Here is a 20,602-nt window from a genome sequence, read left to right as displayed (position 1 = left end):
AGATCCAAAGTGGTTAAAGGACATCTAGGTAGGACAGAGGGAATGCTAACACAACATCTAAGGAGTCTGGAAGCTCTACCCCTGCATTTGAAATGCATTATTTCTTCTTTTACAGTTTACACTTACCACCACCACCTCCCCAAAGAAGTGAGAAGGGGCAGTCATAAAACTTTGCATAACTAGTAGGAATAACATCTACACTGCCACAAATGGAAACTTTTCTCAGCCCAACAATGATTCCAAAGGGAAGCAGCATCTACAAAACTCAGTAGGCACATAGTATTGTTCCTATTTTAAATGTTCTCTGATTTCTGATTGACTTGTTTATTCCAAGTTACTATACCTTGGATGATCTTCTTGACTATATCTTGGTCTTTGTTCTGATGTTTCCATAACTTCAGCAGCTGGAAAGTCTGTTCTTGTGAGCTGTGTCGCCGTTTTATCCTCTCTACACTCTCTGCATTGACTTTGGTGCCAGGCAAATTGTCCACCAGGACACTGAGCCAATTAGGGGTAAATTTTGTAGGAACAGCAAATCTGAAGAACGCTTCCTCGCATAGGGTGATATCTATGAAGGGGAAAAACCAAAAAGATTTACTCAACTGTTAAATTCTTGGAAGTCAACTGGACATTAACCAAAATAACAAAGCAATGCAGATGAGTTTTTCAAGATATAATATGCTGAAATGCAGGGTTTGAACAAAATCAACCTTCTATTGGCTGGTCCTAGTGGCTGAGTTGCCTACTCAATGGGGCTCATTCATATTCTCTCTAAGGTTTCCTTTGGGGACATAAGGGTTTTGAGGGAGGGAGAGTTTAATAAATGTCTAAGATAATACTGACATAAATAAATTGCAGCCAAAAATGAATTATATAATTTAATGTAAATACTACATTCTGTTAAAGATTTACCTAGTGCCCACAGGGTACTTCAAAATCATTGTCAAAACAAACATCTCTGCCTTTAAAGAGCTTGAAAAGTAATCTAGAATAATATTTTATACATGCACATAAACACACAGTTTACCTTCGGGAAAAGGCAGGACATGGATACATACATGCAAACATATTCAAACACTAATACATGTCATTTAGAAAAGAGGTACAATGTCTTGGGTGTCTGGGTAAGGTAAGTCTATGCCAGGGTTGTCTTTGGATGTGTCACACTTAAGTTTGAATCCTCGCTCTGTCATTCATCACTTATGGGACCCTCAGCAACCTTCACAGAGTTATTGTAAAGAATAAGGCCCTTGGTGATGTGGGGCCTGACACATCATATGCACTCCGTGAATGACAAAAATAAAATAAGAAAGGAATTAAATAATTATAGAAGACATTAAACTTAGAAGATATCTAGAACTTCATTCCTCTTACTGCCCTTTCCTTCATTTAACTGTTCATATAAGAAAGTATAAAGGATACTCTATTTTATAATATGCCCACACATAACATGGAGACATGATGAAATTAAGTGAAATAGTTCTGGCCTGGTGCAGATAGCAAAAAAATGTATAAAGCATGTATTATTTGCATAAAATACAGGAAATTATTTTTCTGGTATTTGAATTGCATAGTGAAATTATGTTGACACTGGGATAGAATCTAAATCCTCTCACCCATATTTCTATATTTCATAAATTTATATACTGTACAAAAAGCTGTTTGGGGAGCGTCAAGCCACACCATGATGTTTTTTGATTAAATGAACACAATGCCATGAGCAGCTGACTTTCCCCAAACATCTTCAGTGTCTTGAGTCTCTAAGTAGAAGGTCTGAGACTAGACTAATGGTGGGACTAACATGGAGATGATTCCAACCTCTCAAGTGTTATTACCAATGTCAAATATACACACATAACTTGACCTTGGTGATGGTGACCCTTTCTGGGTAAAGAATTTAAGACAAACAGAGGAAATATAGAACTTCCATGCCATAGATGCAATAATTTCATTAGTAGCAAAGACAATTATATATTTTTAATATGTCACCAGTATATGCCACTTCACTTCTTATTTTGGCTAATAATAGAGACACTCTTAAAAGCAAGAAAAATACATGAAGTAAGTCATTCTACAATGTGGACTCTGCTAATGTGGCCTCAGCCACTGTTTACGCCATCTTTTTTTCCCCAAGGGAAAGATTTCAGTGTGTAAAGAAGGTGAGAATGGCTGGCTCTGGAGTGTGAGCTGTGAGACAATGAGAAATTTTTAAAGGACTTCAAGTAGTGGCTTTAGCAATGATGCACAGAGAACAGTCATAGGTGGTCACAATTCAAAAACAGGAAAATGTGAGTTTGACAAAGCAATTGGCCAGAGGGCCCTGTGTTCAACTCAAAGGGATACTATAAAAATGCTACAAAGGCTTAGATTTTGGGACATAATTACCTATTCCGCATTTTTGAGTGGATTCACTGTTTCCAGAACATATACTGTCATGCGTCACGTTTCCTTTCTGAATTAGCAGGAGACCAAATGCACTGCAATTTGTGTGTTTTCTACAGGGTGCTTTAGATGATGTCTCATCCGAGAAGAACCCATCTGGACATCTTTTACAAACTGTATTCCGCTCCGGGGTTCCTACAGAAAATACCAAGCGAGTTAGCACCTTCTTCTCAAATAGTTTCACAGCAGATACCTTCATAACACAGATTTAGAAAGACTTTCTGGCTGGTTTTTACTGCTACCGTTAAGTTGCACAAAACTTTAGACATTTCATTCTTCACTTCATTAGGCAGAGAGAGAGAGAACAAAACTTGTAGTTAGCCCTTTAGGCAGTCTCCTTTCCTTGTAATACAAATGCAAGTTTGTTTTGTTGTTACCTACAAAACACTCATTAAATCTGAGAGAAAAGGAAATGGTAGGGTATTCATTAGTCCTGCCTGTGCAAAACTGTCATAAGCCTGGTTGTCAGCTCTGTTCTTCACATGCTTATTCCTAGAAAAATCATGAAGATAATCACGTGTGTCTGCTATAACAGCATAGTTAGAAATCAGTACCCACTGAACGACACATCGTTAAATTCCAAACGGCTGTTAGTGAAGTTCTTTCTTTCCTGAATCCTAATTGTGAAGCGACTCATAACTATGCTAACCTTAAAAGTAAAAATTTACAACATTACAATAAACTTTGGAAGGTGGCAATAAAGTTGGCGTGGATTCAAAAGCGTAAGCCTGCAGTTAAACTACATAGTAAATGGAAGATGATATACCATTAGCTTAAACTGTTGTGTAAAAGAGCACAGTCATTAAAAGCTTCAGAGAAGGGTGATTGCAAGGGCATTTTATTTCAAGATGGAAAGATATTTGATAAATTTAGGGAAATCATTGGTAGGGAAAACTTAAGTCAGTCAACAACTAAAGATGCTATTAAAAATAAGTATCTTTAAACACTTGACTCTCTAATGCATGGACAGATCACACATTACAGTGTATTTGCATATGAGAATACCTCCATCTAGTGTAAGCTAGTTGAACAGATTAGACTTCAATGTTCAGATGTAGCTTTAACAGGCCGGTCTTGACTTAGCCATGAAAACATGTACAAAGGAAACAAATGAAAGCTACAGAAAGTTATCAAATTTCATTAATTAAAAATTCCAACCTCCTACTTCATTGTATTTTTTACTAGAAACAACTCAAAACTAAGGGGGATAAAAGAATTGCTTCTAGTTTCATCTCCTCCCCTTTCCTTTCTAAAGGGACTGATGATGACAAACTGACCAGTAAATGGCAAAACGCAAAGGCCTGAAACTTTCACTTGTTAAATGCCATGCCCAAGCTCTGCTGTGAGGTATCTTAGGAACCACCTTACAAAGAGGCCTTTGGGGGTGTCTTTGCAGCACTTAGACTATCACATCCCTCTTAGGCAGCATCCAACTCCACACCAAATCATACAGTATCACAAGGAGAGGTGTTCGGAGAGAGCTTCCATGATATTTTCCCAGTGCTAAAATCCTAAGAATAAGTGACTTGGAATCTGAAATCTAGATCCAAATCTCCTTTTGCCCTCTGCCACATGTTCTGGAAGAAAAAATTGTCATTCTTTATTTTTTTTTTCCTTTTTTTAACGTGAGTTGGGTGAAAGTTTACAGAGGAATTTCGTTTTTCACACAGCAGTTCATATACATTTTGTTTCACGGCATTGACTGCAGTTCCCCACAATGTAACAGCTCTCTTCCGACTTTCTCTCTGCAGTTACCTCTTCCCTGTGTTTTTCTGATCTATATATTCCTGCCCCCTGAGCTGTCTCCCTGTGCAAATACTGCCCTTCTGTTCTGCCACTATTCATCACTCCAAGGAGTGTATTTATCTGATGTAAATGTTCACCCTCCATGCCTGTCTGTTGTTTGGCTGGAACCCATGCGAGCGAGTTCAATTCCAGACCTGAAGGATAACTAGGGGCCACAATCTTGGGGGTTTCCCCAGACACTATCAGACCAGTAAACCTGAATTTTTTTTTTTAATGATTTTAAGTTTTATTCCACATTGTTCTCCCACTCTATCCAGGATCTCATGCACTAATCCCTGTCTGGGTTGTTGACAGTGGTAGCCAGGCACCATCTAGTCACCATCTAGTTCTTCTGGTCTCATGGTCATATAGGCTGAGAGGTTCACATGGTCCACTAGTCCCTTGGACTAATTGTTTCCATGTGTCTTTGGTTTTCTTCATTCTTCTTTGCTCTGAACAAGAGACCTACTGTTGCATCTAGATTAAACTTGCAAGCTTTTAAGACCCCAGTCACTACTTAACAAAGTAGGATGTAGAACAATGTTTTGTGTAATATGTTATCCCAATTGAGCTTGATGTCCCCTGCAATCATGGTCCTGAGCCACAAGTCCTCCCTTAAGGTGGCTGGTGGTGACAAAGTTATCACAACTTTGCCCCTTGTTAGCTCTATTATATATATGGATATTCTTACAGCACATATAATATCTTGTCATTCTTGAGGTACGTATTTGTGGTCTCTCATGCATCCCAATGAGGTCATAAGCACAAAATACTCTCCTAGCTAATTTAGCCTCGGCAAAAGTTCATCAGCAAAAGGAATCCAAGAATGATAGGAGTAAGGTTTCTTAGTAAAGTCAGAGGCTTTATTTAAACAGCTTTGTGAATAAAACTTACCTCTTTTTATAATTGTTAAACCTTAAAAAAAAAAAAAAAACTCACAAACCTATATATAAGTAAATGATTTTGCCTTGTTAATAACAATGGAAATATAGAAATTATAACATGAAGTGGGAAGAGAGCTGTTACATTGTGGGGAATTGCAGTCAATGTCATGAAACAAAATGTGTATGAATTGCTGTATGGAAAATGAATTTACCCTATAAACTTTCATCCAAATAACAATAAAAATTAAAAAGATTCTGATTAAAAGAAAGAAAGAACTTATAACCTGGCAGGAAAACGTGAAATATCCTAGGAGTAAGAGGAGCTCTGCCTTGCAGTTGAGAATGTCACCATATAAGTAAAGGTGGAGTAGTAGTTAAGGCATTTGGCTGCTAACCAAAAGGTCAGTGGTTTGAACCCACTAGCTGCTCTGCAGCAGAAAGGTGAGGCAGTCTGCTTCCATAAAGATTTACAGTCTTGGAAACCCTACAGGGCAGTTCTACTCTGCCCTTGTAGGGTTGCTATGAGTTGGAATCGACTAGATGGCAGTTGGTTTGGTTTTTTTGGTTTAGCTGTAAGTAATCCTAGAGGAATTAGGTGGTTAGCAGATGGAATGGAAATAAATAAAATCTGGGGAAGAGACAATCTGACTTAAAATAATAATAAATATACAGGAATGGTTAGTAAATAAATGTGAGTAAATACTACTTAATAAGGAAATCGAATAAATATTATTTAATAATGAATATGAGTAAAATCTCATATTCCTTCCAGCTTTTTGGGCTGGAATCCTCTCACTTTCCATGGGAACTGCACTCTGAGTTTTAGGGAGAGGTAAAGAAGCCCCACTCTTGTGCCACAAAATGAAATCTGTTCTTAGTCTTCTGTTGGCTTCCTTCATTCCATAAAGATATTTGTATGCTTATGTAAGGAAGATTCTTCTATTTCCATTTTTTTTCCAAGTTTTCTAGTTTCAAGCTCTACAGTTCATGCTTAACTTGTGTTTCTGAATACACAATGTATTGAATTCAATTAAATGGATTTGTTTTTGTTGGATAGGCTTCCCCTGCCCCCTCCAACTTGGCTTAGCTTTGAAGTCCCAAAGTATCATCCAATAAAACCAGGAAATGCCACCAATTGCTCCCTCAAGTTCTCACAGTAGAGGTATTTTAAGTGAGTTTCATGCATTTGCCATTCTGTGATTAATTCTGTAAGACCACAACTTAGGAAACAGAATACATTTCAATTTTGGTTTATGTTTGCTTTTCGTGTCTTTAAACCCAAAGTATTTGGCATCTAATAATTTAGGTTCTCGTATACCACAACTTCTGAAAATTAAAATAGTTAAGAAATAATTTTTGTGTGCTGTTGAGTCAATTCTGACTCATTGTGACTCTATAGGACAGAACAGAACTGCCCCACAGGCTGTAATCTTTATGGAAGTGGATTGCCACATTTTTCTCCTGCAAGAGGCTGCTTGTAGATTCGAACCACCAACCTTTTCGTTTGCAGCCAAGCACTTAAATACTGTACCAGCAATACTCCTTTTACACATAATTAATGTCCTCTAAACCAGTAGTTTTCAACAAGGAGTGATTTTGGCAATAGCTAGAAACTTTTTTGGTTGTCATAATCGGGGAATGGGTGTTGTTGGCATCTAGTGGGTAGAGACCACCGTACAGCGCAGAGGACAGCTGCCCACAACTAAGAAATATCCATCCCAAGTGCCATTAGCACTGAGTCCAAGAAACCCTGCTGCAACTTGAGTGAGCAGAATTTGTACAGATTACTACTTACTCCAAGAAAAGGAACAAAACACTCCTAATTTTCCCATCATGAGAGGATATAGATGACATTGGGGCTTTGTGAATATGATGGAAAAATGTAGGCTGCAGCTTCCAAAGGGTCAAGGCGCACCGGCCCTAACCTATGCCGTTCAGAATGCAAGAACGAGAAAGCTCTTTGTTTATAGACAAGAACTTACTCTTGGCTTGACAATCTGTTTTGTCTAAGATAAAAAATATGCTCATTAAATAGACACTGCTCCAGTCTATCCTTGCAGACACTCAGCTCCCATGCCAAAGGAAGAACTAGCTTCATTTTTAATAAGGAAATGCATTTCCCCTAACCATTCTCATTTTTTACATAATTAATTATAACGGTTCATTGTTAGCACTCTGGAGTCTCATTAATATCAGTATAATTACTCTCTTGATATCAATTAATATTTCTGATGTTTGTCAAAAAAAGCACTGCAGTTTGAAGCTGCCGGGCTGAAGTGAATCATAGCTGTCTATATCAGTGACAGACAGTGCAACTCGGAGTACGTTCTTTTAAAAAAGAACAATCCATCACACATCTCATTAGAGAGCAATTTGCTGCATTTGGGATTTGTCACTAAATTGCCCTGTAGTGGCAAAGCATTCCTCTGAGAAATGTTCCTTTGGCAGTCACCCAGCTGTATAGTACATACCTAGCAAGTTCTATTACTGTTGCAATTTGCTACCCTGCAATGTCATCAGGACAAAAGTGTTCCCCTCATCTTTCACTACCACTTGACTTTGTACAATCCTATTAATTTTGCTACCTGTTGAAAGCTGATACGTACCAGCCTGTACCACTCCAGATCCAGGTGGACAGCTCCTGTGCTTCAAGCAGAACTCCACCTCGAGGTAGCGCCCTTCCTGGCATTCACACACACGGTTGTGGGTGCGACTGCACTCCTGCTTGACGTACTGCAGCTCCTTGCACACGGGGCTGCAGTACAGACACTCGTCACTGGTGTGCCAGCTGTCTGTGTAGTAGTGGTCAGGGCATGGGGCACACACAGTCTTCCACCTTGCTGTACAGTGCTGCTTTAGGTAGGTGCCGGGAGGACATTTGTCACAAATCAGCTGACGAGAGGTTTCAGGGTCATAATGAAGGTACTTGGGAGGAAAGGTTTCCTGTGTGGTCCATTTAATGGAGAGGTCCAGGAACTACAAGGAAAAAGGGAAAGAGTGGTAACCTAGCATGGAAATAGGATGGTTCTTCCATACAAAGGCATCAGTAGACTCAAAATAGTCCTCTACTCCCTTAAGCTTAATGTCCTTTGTGGCTGTTGAAATGCATCACAAAGAAGGCTCAAAAACCACGATTGTTGCCTCTAGTAGCTTAATCTCAAAAGGAGCTCTAGTAATTCAGTGCCTAAGGCATTTAACTGCTAACCAGGAGGTTGGCGGTTCAAACCCATCAAACTCCTTGGAAGACTGGGCAATCTACTTCTGTAAAGATTTACTGCCTCAAAAACCAAAGAGGGTCGCTATGAGTTGGAATCAACTCGATGGCAGTGGGTTTGTTTTCTTTTTGGTTTAGCTTAATCTCAAAGGTGGCAAATGTGAGTGGCAGCAAACATATTAGTAAATCCAGGCTCACAGACGACTGGCATGGAATGATCGTCAGAATAGAAATCTTTGCACTGAGCTGTCCCACTAAGTAGCCAGGGGAATGGGTGACACGCCTCTCCCCAGGCATCGGACTGATCTCTAAATTAGTGAGTTGGGTGAACTGGTGCTTCTCAGAACAGCTACACCAGAACCACCTGGCATCCTTGTTAAAATACACATTTTAGGGGATTCACCCCTAGACATTCTGATCCCACAGGTCTGGGGTTGGGCTCTGGAATGTCAGAATCTCCTGGCGTGGCTCTTACATGTGAGGTATGTGTTCCATAAGTACCCTTACACTCATTTACTTGACAAATGGTTATTGAGTCCATTAAGTGTGCCAGGTTCTGTTCCTGGCTTTTGGGATACAGGAGTGAATTAAAAAACAAAACAAAAGCCTGCCCTTGTGAAGTTCACAATCTAACCAGGGGTACAGAAACATAATAATAAATTATACATTAGAAGGTTACAGGGAGCTCTGGTAGCATAGTGCCTAAGGCATTTGACTGCTAACCAGAAGGCTGGCAGTTCAAACCCACCAGCCACTCCTCAGAAGGAAGATAGGGCAATCTACTTCCATAGTGACACTGCCTCAGAAACCCAAGGAGGGGTCGCTATGAGTCAGGACCAACTCGACAGCACATAACAACAACAACAACAGAAGGTTAGAAGGTGATAAGTGCTGTAAAAAAAAAAAGAAAGAAAGAATAAAGCAGTAAAAGAGACTGGAAACATAGAGAGGAGGTTGGAAAGATTTCAATTTAAATGGAGTTGTTACAGTAGCCATGCTTAGCACTAAAAGATATCTCTTTTGGTTTTCACATTCTAAGACTTAATGATTCCAGATGATTAGTGAAATAAACAGCTACTGACATGTGACAGTTATCTGATTACATCACCATCCCTCTGACCATTCATCTATTCACTTATGCAACAGCTATTCCTTGAATGCCTACCACGTGCCAAGCACCAGGAAGAAGGTGGTGAATGAGAGACATGATCCCTGTCTGCAGGAAGCTTGTAATCCAGTGAAAAGATTCTAGAACTTGAAGACTATCACTCCCTCCAGAATATCATCACACCAAATCAAAACCAAACTCACTGCCATCGAGTTGACTTTGACTCATAGCGACCCCATTGGGGGTTTCCAAGGTGATAAATCTTTATAGAAGTAGATTGCCCAGTCTTCCTTCTGCAGAGTGGCTGGTGGGTTTGAACTGCCAAACTTCTGGTTAGCAGTCGAAATGCCTTAGGGACTATGCCACTAGAGCTCCTTTTTGACTCACACAGACAAGTGAATTCTAGAAGAATGAATGACCACTTCTCTTCAGGTTAGTTGGCAAAAATTTCAGGGAGGAGGGAGGGTTTCAAAAGTTTCATTTAAAAATGGCCAGAAGAGGTTTAAACAGAAGGAGAAAGGATGCCACGGGTGAAGGGGCTGCTGAGGAGGGCAGCTCCATCTGGGCATTCTACCTTGTATTCCAGATCTCAAAAGGTCTTCAAGGGAGTACTGAGGTAGTTCTTCACCTAAAATTTCAGGAATACACACACACACACAGTGTTGTTTGTGTGTAGGGGGTGGTTTGTTTGACTTTTATTGTTTGTGTTTGGTAGAGGGCTCAACACTGACTAGTTTCAGGCTTTGGGGAGCGAGCAGTCCAAACTCAATCATTATTTTTTCTAAACTCTTCTTTGCAGAACTCAGTAAATCTCACAGGAGCCCCTGACCTAGAGAGTGCATGCCAACCTAGAGAAACAGCACTCTCTTTGAGTTTGGGGTGGAAAGGCGAAGAATGGTTGTTTCATAAGCATTAAACATTTTAATCTAAGTCACTTCATCCATGTTTTAATGAAACATGGCAAGCTCCAGGTCTGCTTGCACCTAATATGAACCGCTAACATGAAAACACGAAACGCAAGACATCTCACCCGGTTCCAGGGCTCTTCTAATGAAGGGCAACTGTCAAAATGAAGCACTGGTTTGTTGTAGGGGACTCTTACCCAACACAGAAAATAAAGTGTAAACATGGGGCTGGTTCAGTGGTCTTCTCAGGAAATACTCTTGACCTGGGGTTCCTGGGGAAAACATGTTCTTGAACTTCACTGTGACTTTTTATTGGCTCTGATGGATTGGGTCCAAATTAGGAGAAAGGAATGAATGGATCAGTAGTGGGTGAACATTCTAATCTGATCTCGAGTTTTCAGAAACAGATGAATCTATTTATTCATTCAACACATATTTATTGAGCACCCACTATGTGCCAGGCATTGCAGAATGCAGATGAACTCAAGGAGGATGGGTTTTGCACTCATGCAGCTCAGAGTCTAGTGAGAAGGCAGACAGCAATAAGGGAAGAAATAAATAATTACGAATAATGGTAAATATTATGAAGGAAACAAGCGACGTGAAATGACTGACTTTGTTGCCAGCTAGTCATTTGAATGTGTTATGGAACGGCTTTCAAGACCCATTGTGTGAATTTGGCTCGAATCTTTCCAAAATGCTCAGTGTTAAGGCATGAGATTTTCCCAAAGCAATTTGCAAAGACTCATGCAAGCAATGAGGAAATACTCCTTTCCCCCTGTTGTTAGCTTCTGCTTTCCTGGAAAGCCACTTTTGAGGGTTTTGTTTATTTTCAAGAGGCCTGGCTCAGAGATCCAGGGGAATCCCTTTGTCTTGAGGGCTGCTGTTGAGTAAGTCACATGCTGGTAGGGCTGGCAGCCCTGAGATTCCTCCCAGCCTGGCTCCCCATCTTCTCCCTTTCCCATTTCAACACAGTGGATATTCTCACTTGTTCATCCTTGCAGGCTGTTTTCTGTCTTACTAAGAAATGCTGAGGATCTACGGGAAAACCCAACAGATTCGGCTTGTGTTCCCCCTAGACCAAAAAAAAAAAAAAAACAGAACAAAACTCACTGCCATTGAGTCAATTCCCACTCACAGCGATCGTCAATGGGCTTCTGAGGCTATAAATCTTTATGGAAGTAAACTGTCCCATCTTCCTTCCATAGAGCCGCTGGTGGGCTTCAACCACTGACCTTCTGCTTAGCAGCCAAATGCCTTATTCGCTATGCCACCAGAGTTGCATAAATACAAGATGGGACCAAGAATGATGATAGTACTTATATTTTTCTAGGTAATTGGACTTGACATGGTTGGTTTCCTGAAACCATGCTTTAAATTTGTTGCCATTTCTTCAAAGTACAGGAAAGTTGGGATGAAAGGAGTCCATAGAGGAAAACAATGAATACAGTTGACTTAAAGATTAGAGAGCAATTACATTAGTGAAGGAAATTCCTTCAAGGCTGATATATGGAATTAACATGCATATTTTTAAAAGTCAGAATGCCTTGAAGAACCATAGACTTGTTTTCAACAAGTTCAATTGGGTCTTTGTGTTTTATTTGAAACTTTCCACTTTGGTTAAAAAGACAGAACTATGTGTGGCCAAAATTGGATGGTTAGTTCTCAATCTCTGGTTAGCCCCAATTCCCACACTGAATTTCTGGTGAATGAAACCAGTTACTGGACAGAGGATGGGCAAAATTAATAGAGCTAGCTCTTCATCTCACTTCTCTTTCTCACCTTCTTCTGCATATCCTGGAAAAGCAACTAAAAAAAAGATGCTGTTTGACAGATCATCAGATTATTGCTGTATCTTCTTGCCCATGTGATAATATTTAAAATCTAATTAGAACATAAAAGGGATTTCTGCAGAAAATGCAGTCTCCGAATAACCACTGCGAAAGAGCTACAAAAGTTAGGACACATGTATAGGTATGTTTTCAGAAGCAGAGAGCGCTTGGTATAGAAAAGGCCACTCTCTGTTTTGTGTTTTATATCCTTGACTTTTGAAGAAAGATTAAATGGAATTTTCTTCCCAATTTTTCCTTTCGTGCCCCTCTTATTCCTTGCCTATTCATTCATTGGTATAGAATCTTTGTGCTTGAAGGAAAAACCCAATTCCCCCAGTCTAATGCTCCCCACTAGAAATACCCTGACCCTCTCTTTTCCTTCCATTTTTAACATTGGACAGTTTTAAAGCATTTTCTATTTCAAACCCAGCAAAACCTTGGTTTGTTCTAATGTTCTCTTTCCTCATTTATCAAATGTTACTAGATGTTGGTGATGGTAGTAGGTGAAGCCCCTCTAGGTCTCATTGTACTATTCTGAGGTCCAGTTATCGGTTAATTAGCTGATTAGAAACAATTGTCTTAATCTAAACTCCTACCTACTTCTTGTTCCACCTTACTTCATTTGTGAAACTCCTTTTACAGCAGAACTCGCTTTCCCAATCTCCACTAAGGCGGCTTTGCAGATTCGCCCATGTCTCCCACTCTCTCTGTGAAATCAACTGCTGCCCCAGTCCTGTAACTCTCTCTCAGCTGTGTCATCTTTCTAACATGCCGTCTCACATCTGCTCTTCCCAGTGAGCTGCATGCTTAAAGGCAGCTGCAGAATCAGTGCAGGAGTTCCTGGGTAGAGTGGGAGAACAATGGGGAACAAAACTCAAAATCATAAAAAAAAAAAAAAAAAAGACCAGGCTTACTGGTCTGGGAGAGCCTGGTGAGACCCCTGAGACTATGGCCCCTAGTCACCCTTCAGGTCTGGAAATGAACTCCCTCCCATTGCTCCCATCCAAACAACAGACAGGCATATAGGGTGAACATTTATTTACATCAAGCAGATACATTTGGTGGAGCGGTCAGTCATGGGAGAACAGAAGGGCAGTGTTTGCACAGCGAGACAGCTGGGGGGCAGAAGTGCATGGAAGGGAAGGACACAGGGAAGAGGTAACTACAGGGAGGAAGTGGGAAGAGAGCTGTTACACTGTGAGGAATTGCAGTCAATGTCATGAAACAAAATGTGTACGAAATGCTGTATGGAAGAAAATGAATTTGCTCTGTAAACTTTCACCCAAATCACAATAAGTAAAAAAAAAAAAAGGTAGCTTAGGTTTGTTGCTAAATCTGTTTATGATAATTGTACTTGTTATTATAATTGTTGTTGTTGTTATTTGCCGTCGAGTCGACCCCGACTCATAGCAACCCCTCCTTGGGTCTCCGAGGCAGTATCACTACAGAAGTAGGATTGCCCAACCTTCCTTCCGAGGAGTGGCTGGTGGATTTGAACCGCCAGCCTTCTGGTTAGCAGTCAAGTGCCTTAGGCACTATGCTACCAGAGCTCCTGTTATTATAATTAGGTAAATCAATTAAATATTATGTATATCAATAAAGATAGGTATAAAAAATTATTTTTATTTTTTTCTAACACTATTAGATTTAGAGAGGGGAGCCCTGGTGGTGCAGTGGTTAAATGCTAGGCTGCTAACCGAAAGGTCAGCAGTTCGAACCCACCAGCCACTGTGGGAGAAAGATGTGTCAGTCTGCTTCTGTAACAGTTATAATAGCCTTAGAAACCCTATGCAGCAGTTCTACTCTGTCCTATAGGGTTGCTGTGAGTCAGAATTTGACTCAATGGCCATGGTTTGATTAGAATTAGAATCTATTTTTCTAAGAAAAGTAAATTGAACATTTTGGAATGATTTGATAAAGAAAAACTCTACTCTAGAAATTGGAGTAAGTGAGGCAATTGTCAAAAATAATGATAATAATAATGGAAAAAACATCTAGATGAATCTAGAAAGACTCTATAATTAATTTATTTCATAAGTGTCTGTAAGTTCCATAACTGAAATGGATGGACAATACATTATAGATGTGAGTTTTGTAAGAAAGACAGTATAGAGCTCCAGTAAACAAACACAGACCCCCAGAAAAGGCTTTGATTCTGCCTCATAATACAGGTGAATAAATGTTCATTCCAATGTTTTAAGTGAAAATAAAATATTTAAGATAAATGTGTATAATTTTTATGATTAAATCATTTAACTAATTATTTGATTAGTCATCTAACTCTTGGTCCTAAATACCTATAAAATTTTAAATGGGATTTCCCCACGTTTAGGATTGTAGAGTGGTATGGTAGCATGTACAGACAGAAAAATAAAAAAGAGGGCAATATGAAAATGGAACTCTGTTCTTTCTATTTCAATCTAATATTTTGTATTAAATTCTACTCTGTACCAAGCAGTGGACTGATAAATAAACTTGATAATGTATTGGCTGGTATCTACTTTAGGATGCTTTAGCATTGCTATCATTAAGCCTCAACCAGCTACAAAAATGAGTCTGTGTCCCAGGACAGTAATAAAAGGAGGCAAAATTCAAACTTAGAGCATGTGCTATATAATATTATCTTCTGCTTGAAGCTTTCATCATTACCAATTGCTTTCACCGTGGCCTTCATGTAATAGTTCAAAAGCACTTACTGCAAACCTTCCAGTGCTGATTTTTCATTCAGACTCAGGGCATAGAGTTAGGAGATCAACCAAAGCCTTCCCCAGACCCAGATGAGCTGGTGTGGACTCTTCCTTCCTTGTGCCAAAACCAAGTCTTGTCCAAAACTACCAAGATGGAAATTTCTCAGATAATAAGTGATCTGACTAGAGCACTCAACTGGTCTCTGCTTCTTCCTAAAGATTAAAAGAACACACTTCCTCCAGCCACTTTCCCTCTGCATTATGCAATGCGTCCAGTCACATACTACAGCGTTTGCTCTCTTCGCCATGAGGAGCCATGAGTGACCCAGTGGGTTTCCATTTATGGAAAATTCATTAAAAGGAACCCACGCAAAGTCTAAAATAAACACTTGGTTTGGGAATTCCTTTTGTGAGCCCTCGTCATGATCTGCCACAGGGGACATTTGAGGACCATCCAGAGTTGGCTAAACTTCTGGTCAGTTTAGAAACCATGCTATCTTACAGTTTGTTTTAGCCAAGAAAGGAAATGTCCAGAACATAAATTATGGCAAGTTTCCTAAAGATCTCTTGTAGTATAAACTATGAAGGTTATTTATTTTTCTTGGGGGGAAAAAAAAAGAATTTTGCTATGAGAGTTTATTTGATTTTCTATGTCTTATAGTATAGTTCTTCCCCTTTTTCATTCATTTTTTTAAATCTTTCATTCATTCATTCAGCAAACATTTTCTGAAACAAGTGCTGTGCTCTGGGAATACTGCTAAGGACTGGAGTTGAATACGTTAATGTGCCTCTTTATACAAACATTCATCTGCAAACGCAGTCCGATGTAAAACACTCATGGATCACTGCAAAACATTGGGAGCAGAAGAGAGGAGAAAGACAATCAAGAAAACACTAATAAACAGGTCGGAATTAGAAGGGGTGAACTCAGGCGCTGGAAATGGAGAAGGGAGGAAGAGGTAGATAAATGTTGGCTGGTTGGATTGGGGAAGGAAAGCAGAAGTAATAGAAGAATGTTAAGGAGTATGCCCAGAATTCTAACCATTAGGTATGTGATTACTGACAGGAGGCGGCGGCAGTGTCGAGAAAGACAATGAATTTAGTTTGGAACATCTTCTAACTGTGAGATTCAAATGGTAATGTCTATTAGAGTCATAGATATCTATGAATTAGGAGCTCAGGACGTATGTAACTAATGACACAATTTTCTGTGTTAACAGCACATAAATGGAACTAGAAATGGAGAGAGTACATGACGTTACCCAAGAATATTTTATACAATCAAAAAAGAATGAAAATGCTAACCCATGGGACCATAAACTTCTGTGAGAAGAAGACATGGTAAAAAAGGTGAGGATGTCACAGAGAGTTTCAAGAAGGATGCTAAATGGCCAACACATAATAAGTTCTGAAAAGCGCACAGGTCGGGTTAGATCAGTTTTGTGAATTCACAAGAGCACTTTCAGTCAGGAAACCTGCAGTCAGAATATTCATACTTGGGGTCCACACTCAACTGCACCTCCAGCTCAGTAACTCCGGGCCACGATCTCATCTCCAGAATGGCAGTAATCCTTCGTTTACCTACCTGCATGCAATTATTGCGCTTCAAATGATTAAAGGGACACAAATAAGTTTGGTAAAGAATAGGGTTCCAGACAAGTATAAGGCATTATTATGTTTGCTAATTACACTGGAACTGGAGAAGAGCAGATATTTTGAATCAGACTCATTTCTGGAAACTTTAGAAGTTTCTTGATCAGTAGGAAGTAACATACTTGAAATCTGCCATAAGTTCATTATCTACACTGTTCTTTCTTCATTGTCTCCAGGGAAAGCATCTCTAATTTATTTTTAAAACCAGTTTCAGTGTTGTCCCAATTGGTGACATTTTCTTGGGTTAGGGAAAATTTTTGAGGCAGTACCATGACTTTGCTTAGAAGGCCCAGACAGAAAAGTGTTTGCCTATGTAGTCTTTAAATATCTAGCATGATGTCTTACACATAGTGAGTATTCAACACATCTAATTTAATTCTAAGGAGTCCTTGGTGGCACAACAGTTAAGCAGTAGGTTGCTAAACCAAAGGTCAGTGGTTCGAATCCACTGTAGCTACTCTGCAGGAGAAAGACCTGCTGATCTCCTTCCATAAAGATTACAGCCAAGAAAACCCTAGGGAATAGTTCTACTCTAACACAGAGGGTTGTTAAGTGTCTGAATCAACTATATAGCACTGGACAAAATGAAACAAGGTAATATTGCTCAATTCAAAAGATATATTGAATACCTACTGTGAGCAATTAGGATTAAAGAAGATTATACAAACACAGATAAGTATCACCATGTAAAAGATAAATTTGCAAGAACAAGCACAAATGGTCTGCATTTTGTCATCTGTAAAATGATAGTGATGACAGGATTTGCCTAAAGGAAGGTATTTGCTAAAGCATTTTTCATCTTGCATGGCACCTTGCCTGTACTGTATCATTTGTATTTAGCATCCATTTTATAGATAAAAGTATAAAAACGCAAGCAGTTCACTTGAGAGGTTTATCTACCTCTGCCAGTTCCCCACCTGAGGCTCTACCACTGCTTAATAATTTTCACAGTAGCCAGTTGTTTGGCAGAGAATTATGTTTCTAGGTAAGAACTAAGAGCAAATGAATTAAATCTGTTCATCTGTTCAGAACTGACTCGCTGTGGACAGCTTTTGTTAGGCAAACAGGGAAAAGGAGATACAAACAATTGAGATTTATTGCAAGAACCATCGGACCAAATTCTACACTTGTGCTCACATGAAACTCCCTCGGGCTGAAGGACTGTTTCCAGGTAAAATATAACTTCTTGTTTTTCACCCAGCAACCTGTTTATTTGGGGATTTTGTCTGCACAATACCAAAATAGCACCACAATTCATGGCATTTCTTCAAATGGCAAAACACAATAAAATATCAACATAACTCATTAAAAAGTAGAAAACTTTGATACTAGTGTCTCGGTCTAATGCTTTATACTACAAAATATCTGATTTTGATTTTCAGTTCAAGAGATCATTATTTTTTCTTTTCTTCCAAAATTTAACTTTAAATGTGACTTTTGTTGCTTTCAGAAGTTTCTTTAAGTTGCTTGAAAACTTTAAAATTAACTAGCAGTACCTTGTCTTGTGTTTGGAATCAACCAGAATTGTCACGATGGATTGACATAGGATGTTTTTGCTGCTTGAGAGGAATTTTACAGATAATTAATATTTGATAGATTAACAAATTAAAGGGAAAACAATTTCTGAGAAAGAAGTTTTCCTAATGTAGGTGAGCCCTTGTAACTTTCAATGAAGATACATAGGAATCTCACAGATTTTGACGCCCAGATTTTAATGATTCTTCCCTTCAGCTTCTGCTGACTTGAAATATAACATCAGTGCTGAAAACTCTTCAACTTGACATCAAGGCTGGTGGCATTTTCCCCTCTCATCATCTATGTTCAGGCCAATTTGACAAGCACAAGGACAGCCTCATGACTTGAGAGTAGTTCAGCTTGTCTCTGCACTTTTGGGTTCAGAATTGACAAAACCATTGACACTTTTTAATGCTATTTTTAAAACTCTATTTTATTTCTACAGTGCATTTCTCTGATGATAATGATTGTTCATATAATCTTATGGATCCTTTTTGGTTTATAATGACCCATACTGAAGCCCAATAAATATATGAGCAAGTGCAGCTGATTAGAGAAAGAAAAGTTGTGATGACCATAAACGGAATAGAAGCTGAAGATTTCTAAAGCACCACCTGAACTGAACACAAGGACATTAACTGTGTGCCTATGATGTGTGAAACATCACACCAGAAGTCATGGGTGATACGGTGAACAATAATAGCTTACTTGTTAAAAATCCATTGCTGTTGGATCAATTCTGTAGTGCCTAAGGCACATGACTGTTAACCAGAACGCTGGCGGTTCAAACCCACCAGCCACTCCTTGAAAGGCAGGTTGGGCAATCTACTTCCATAGTGATACCACCTCGGAAACTCAAGAAGGGGTTGTTATGCAACTCGATGGCAGTGTTTTTTTTTTTTTTTTTAACTGCTAACCAGAAGGTTGGCAGTTCAAATCTACCAGCCACACCTCAGAAGGAAAACTGGGCAATCTATTTCCTTAGAGATACTGCCTTGGAAACCCAAAGAGGGGTCACTATGAGTCTGATCTGACTCAAGGGCAGTAAGTTACAGGAAAGAGTAGAAGTGCCCCACAGAGTTTCCAAGGTTGTAATCTTTATGAAAGTAGACTGCCACATCTTCTTCCTGTGCAGCAGCTGGTTGGTTCAAACCACTAACCTTTCAGTTAGTAGCCAAGAGCTTTAACCATTGCACCACCAGGGTGCTTTGTATATTATAACATTACATAAACCGAACAAAACTAAACTCACTGCTATTGAGTTGATTCTGACTCATAGGGATTTCCACTGGGTTTCCAAGGCTGTAAATCTTTACAGAAGCAGACTGCCTCATCTTTCTTCCATGGAGCAGCTGGTGGGTGCGAAATACTGACCTTTTGGTTAGCAACCAAATGCCTTCACTACTCTATTTCTGACTGATGTACCCCCTGTCTGTCAGTGGAGGCTGGTGTATAGCTGTGATGGTGGACAGGTTTCAGCAGACCTTCCAGACTAAGACAGACAAGGAAGAAATGGCTTGAGATCTACTTCTGAAAATTAGCCAATGAAAAGCCTTTGGGTTACGAATTCTGTTGTGCGTAGGATCACTCTGAGTCAGAGCTGACTCAATGGCAGTGAAAAGAATACTGAGCCCCTGCTATTACCATTCACCTGCTATTATCATCCATCCCCTCCAACAACCTCTGAGGACATACAAAGATTCCCATTTTATAGAGGAAGAAACCGAGATACAGAGAAGTTGAGCATCTTGTCAAAGGTCACAGAGAAAATACATAGTAAAGCTGGGATTAAAATCAAATCTTCTCTTATCCCAAGTCTTTACCAACTAACTCTTCCCTCTAGGGATCTATAGTTTTATGAAGGAAACAGACTTAGAAATGATCAACTATAACACAAGGTAAAATTTAATTCTATTTATCTATCTATCCATCGACCCACTATCTATCTATCTATCCATCCACCCATCCATCCACCCACCCATCCATCATCCATCCACCCATTCATCATCCATCCATCCATCCATCCACCCATCCATCATCCAACCATTCCATCCATCTGCCTATTTACCTACCTGCCTGCCTGCCTACTTTAGACTGGTGAATAAATTCTTCACTCTTCCTCTCCTGTCCTCAAATGGAGATGTTCCTCCAGCCTCTCTGGAAGGTGGTCCTATGAGCTGAGCAGGCAACTGCACTTCATCTTAAGCAGTAGTTTCTGGGAATGTGCCCCTTTGTATTCGCTCTCCTTCCTTTTCAGCCTTGCTTTTCTTCCACTCACCCTTGCTTCCCAGAATTGCCCTTTTCAGTAAGGCATTAATACATAAGTCTTTGCCTCAGACTCTGTTTCCTAGGGAATCTGGGCTTAGACCTATGTCCAGTAAGGTCGGGGAATTCAATGTCAAAAGACAAAAACAAGGCAACCCCCTGGAGCTGAAGGATAACCTGAAAAAAGGGATGAAAAAAATGCATTGGCATTATCCCACCCAAAGGCTTAACTCTCATGAGTCCCATCCTGGAGAGAAAAGTCTGGGTTAAAGAGCATCCACAATGAACTTGGAGGACATTATGCTGAGCGAA

At 39.6% G+C, this 20,602-nt stretch overlaps 1 protein-coding gene across 1 annotated transcript in view; it reads right to left on the bottom strand.

Moving 5' to 3' along the window:
* TNFRSF11B (TNF receptor superfamily member 11b) overlaps positions 1–20,602 on the bottom strand; it is a 35,065-nt gene that overhangs the window by 2,183 nt on the left and 12,280 nt on the right. Inside the window, exons 3-5 of the mRNA XM_007946867.1 lie at positions 7,718–8,087; positions 2,386–2,577; positions 344–568 (exon numbers count right to left, since the gene is read on the bottom strand). Coding sequence (XP_007945058.1) covers positions 344–568; positions 2,386–2,577; positions 7,718–8,087 — 787 coding nt within the window. The remainder of the gene's footprint in view (positions 1–343; positions 569–2,385; positions 2,578–7,717; positions 8,088–20,602) is intronic.

This window comes from Orycteropus afer, unplaced genomic scaffold, assembly GCF_000298275.1.
Source record: "Orycteropus afer afer isolate SDZICR_OR568_19922 unplaced genomic scaffold, OryAfe1.0 scaffold00173, whole genome shotgun sequence".
NCBI classification, from domain to species: Eukaryota; Metazoa; Chordata; class Mammalia; order Tubulidentata; family Orycteropodidae; genus Orycteropus; species Orycteropus afer.
Note: the sequence above shows the minus strand (reverse complement) of the source record. Positions and strands in the feature narration are given on the sequence as shown.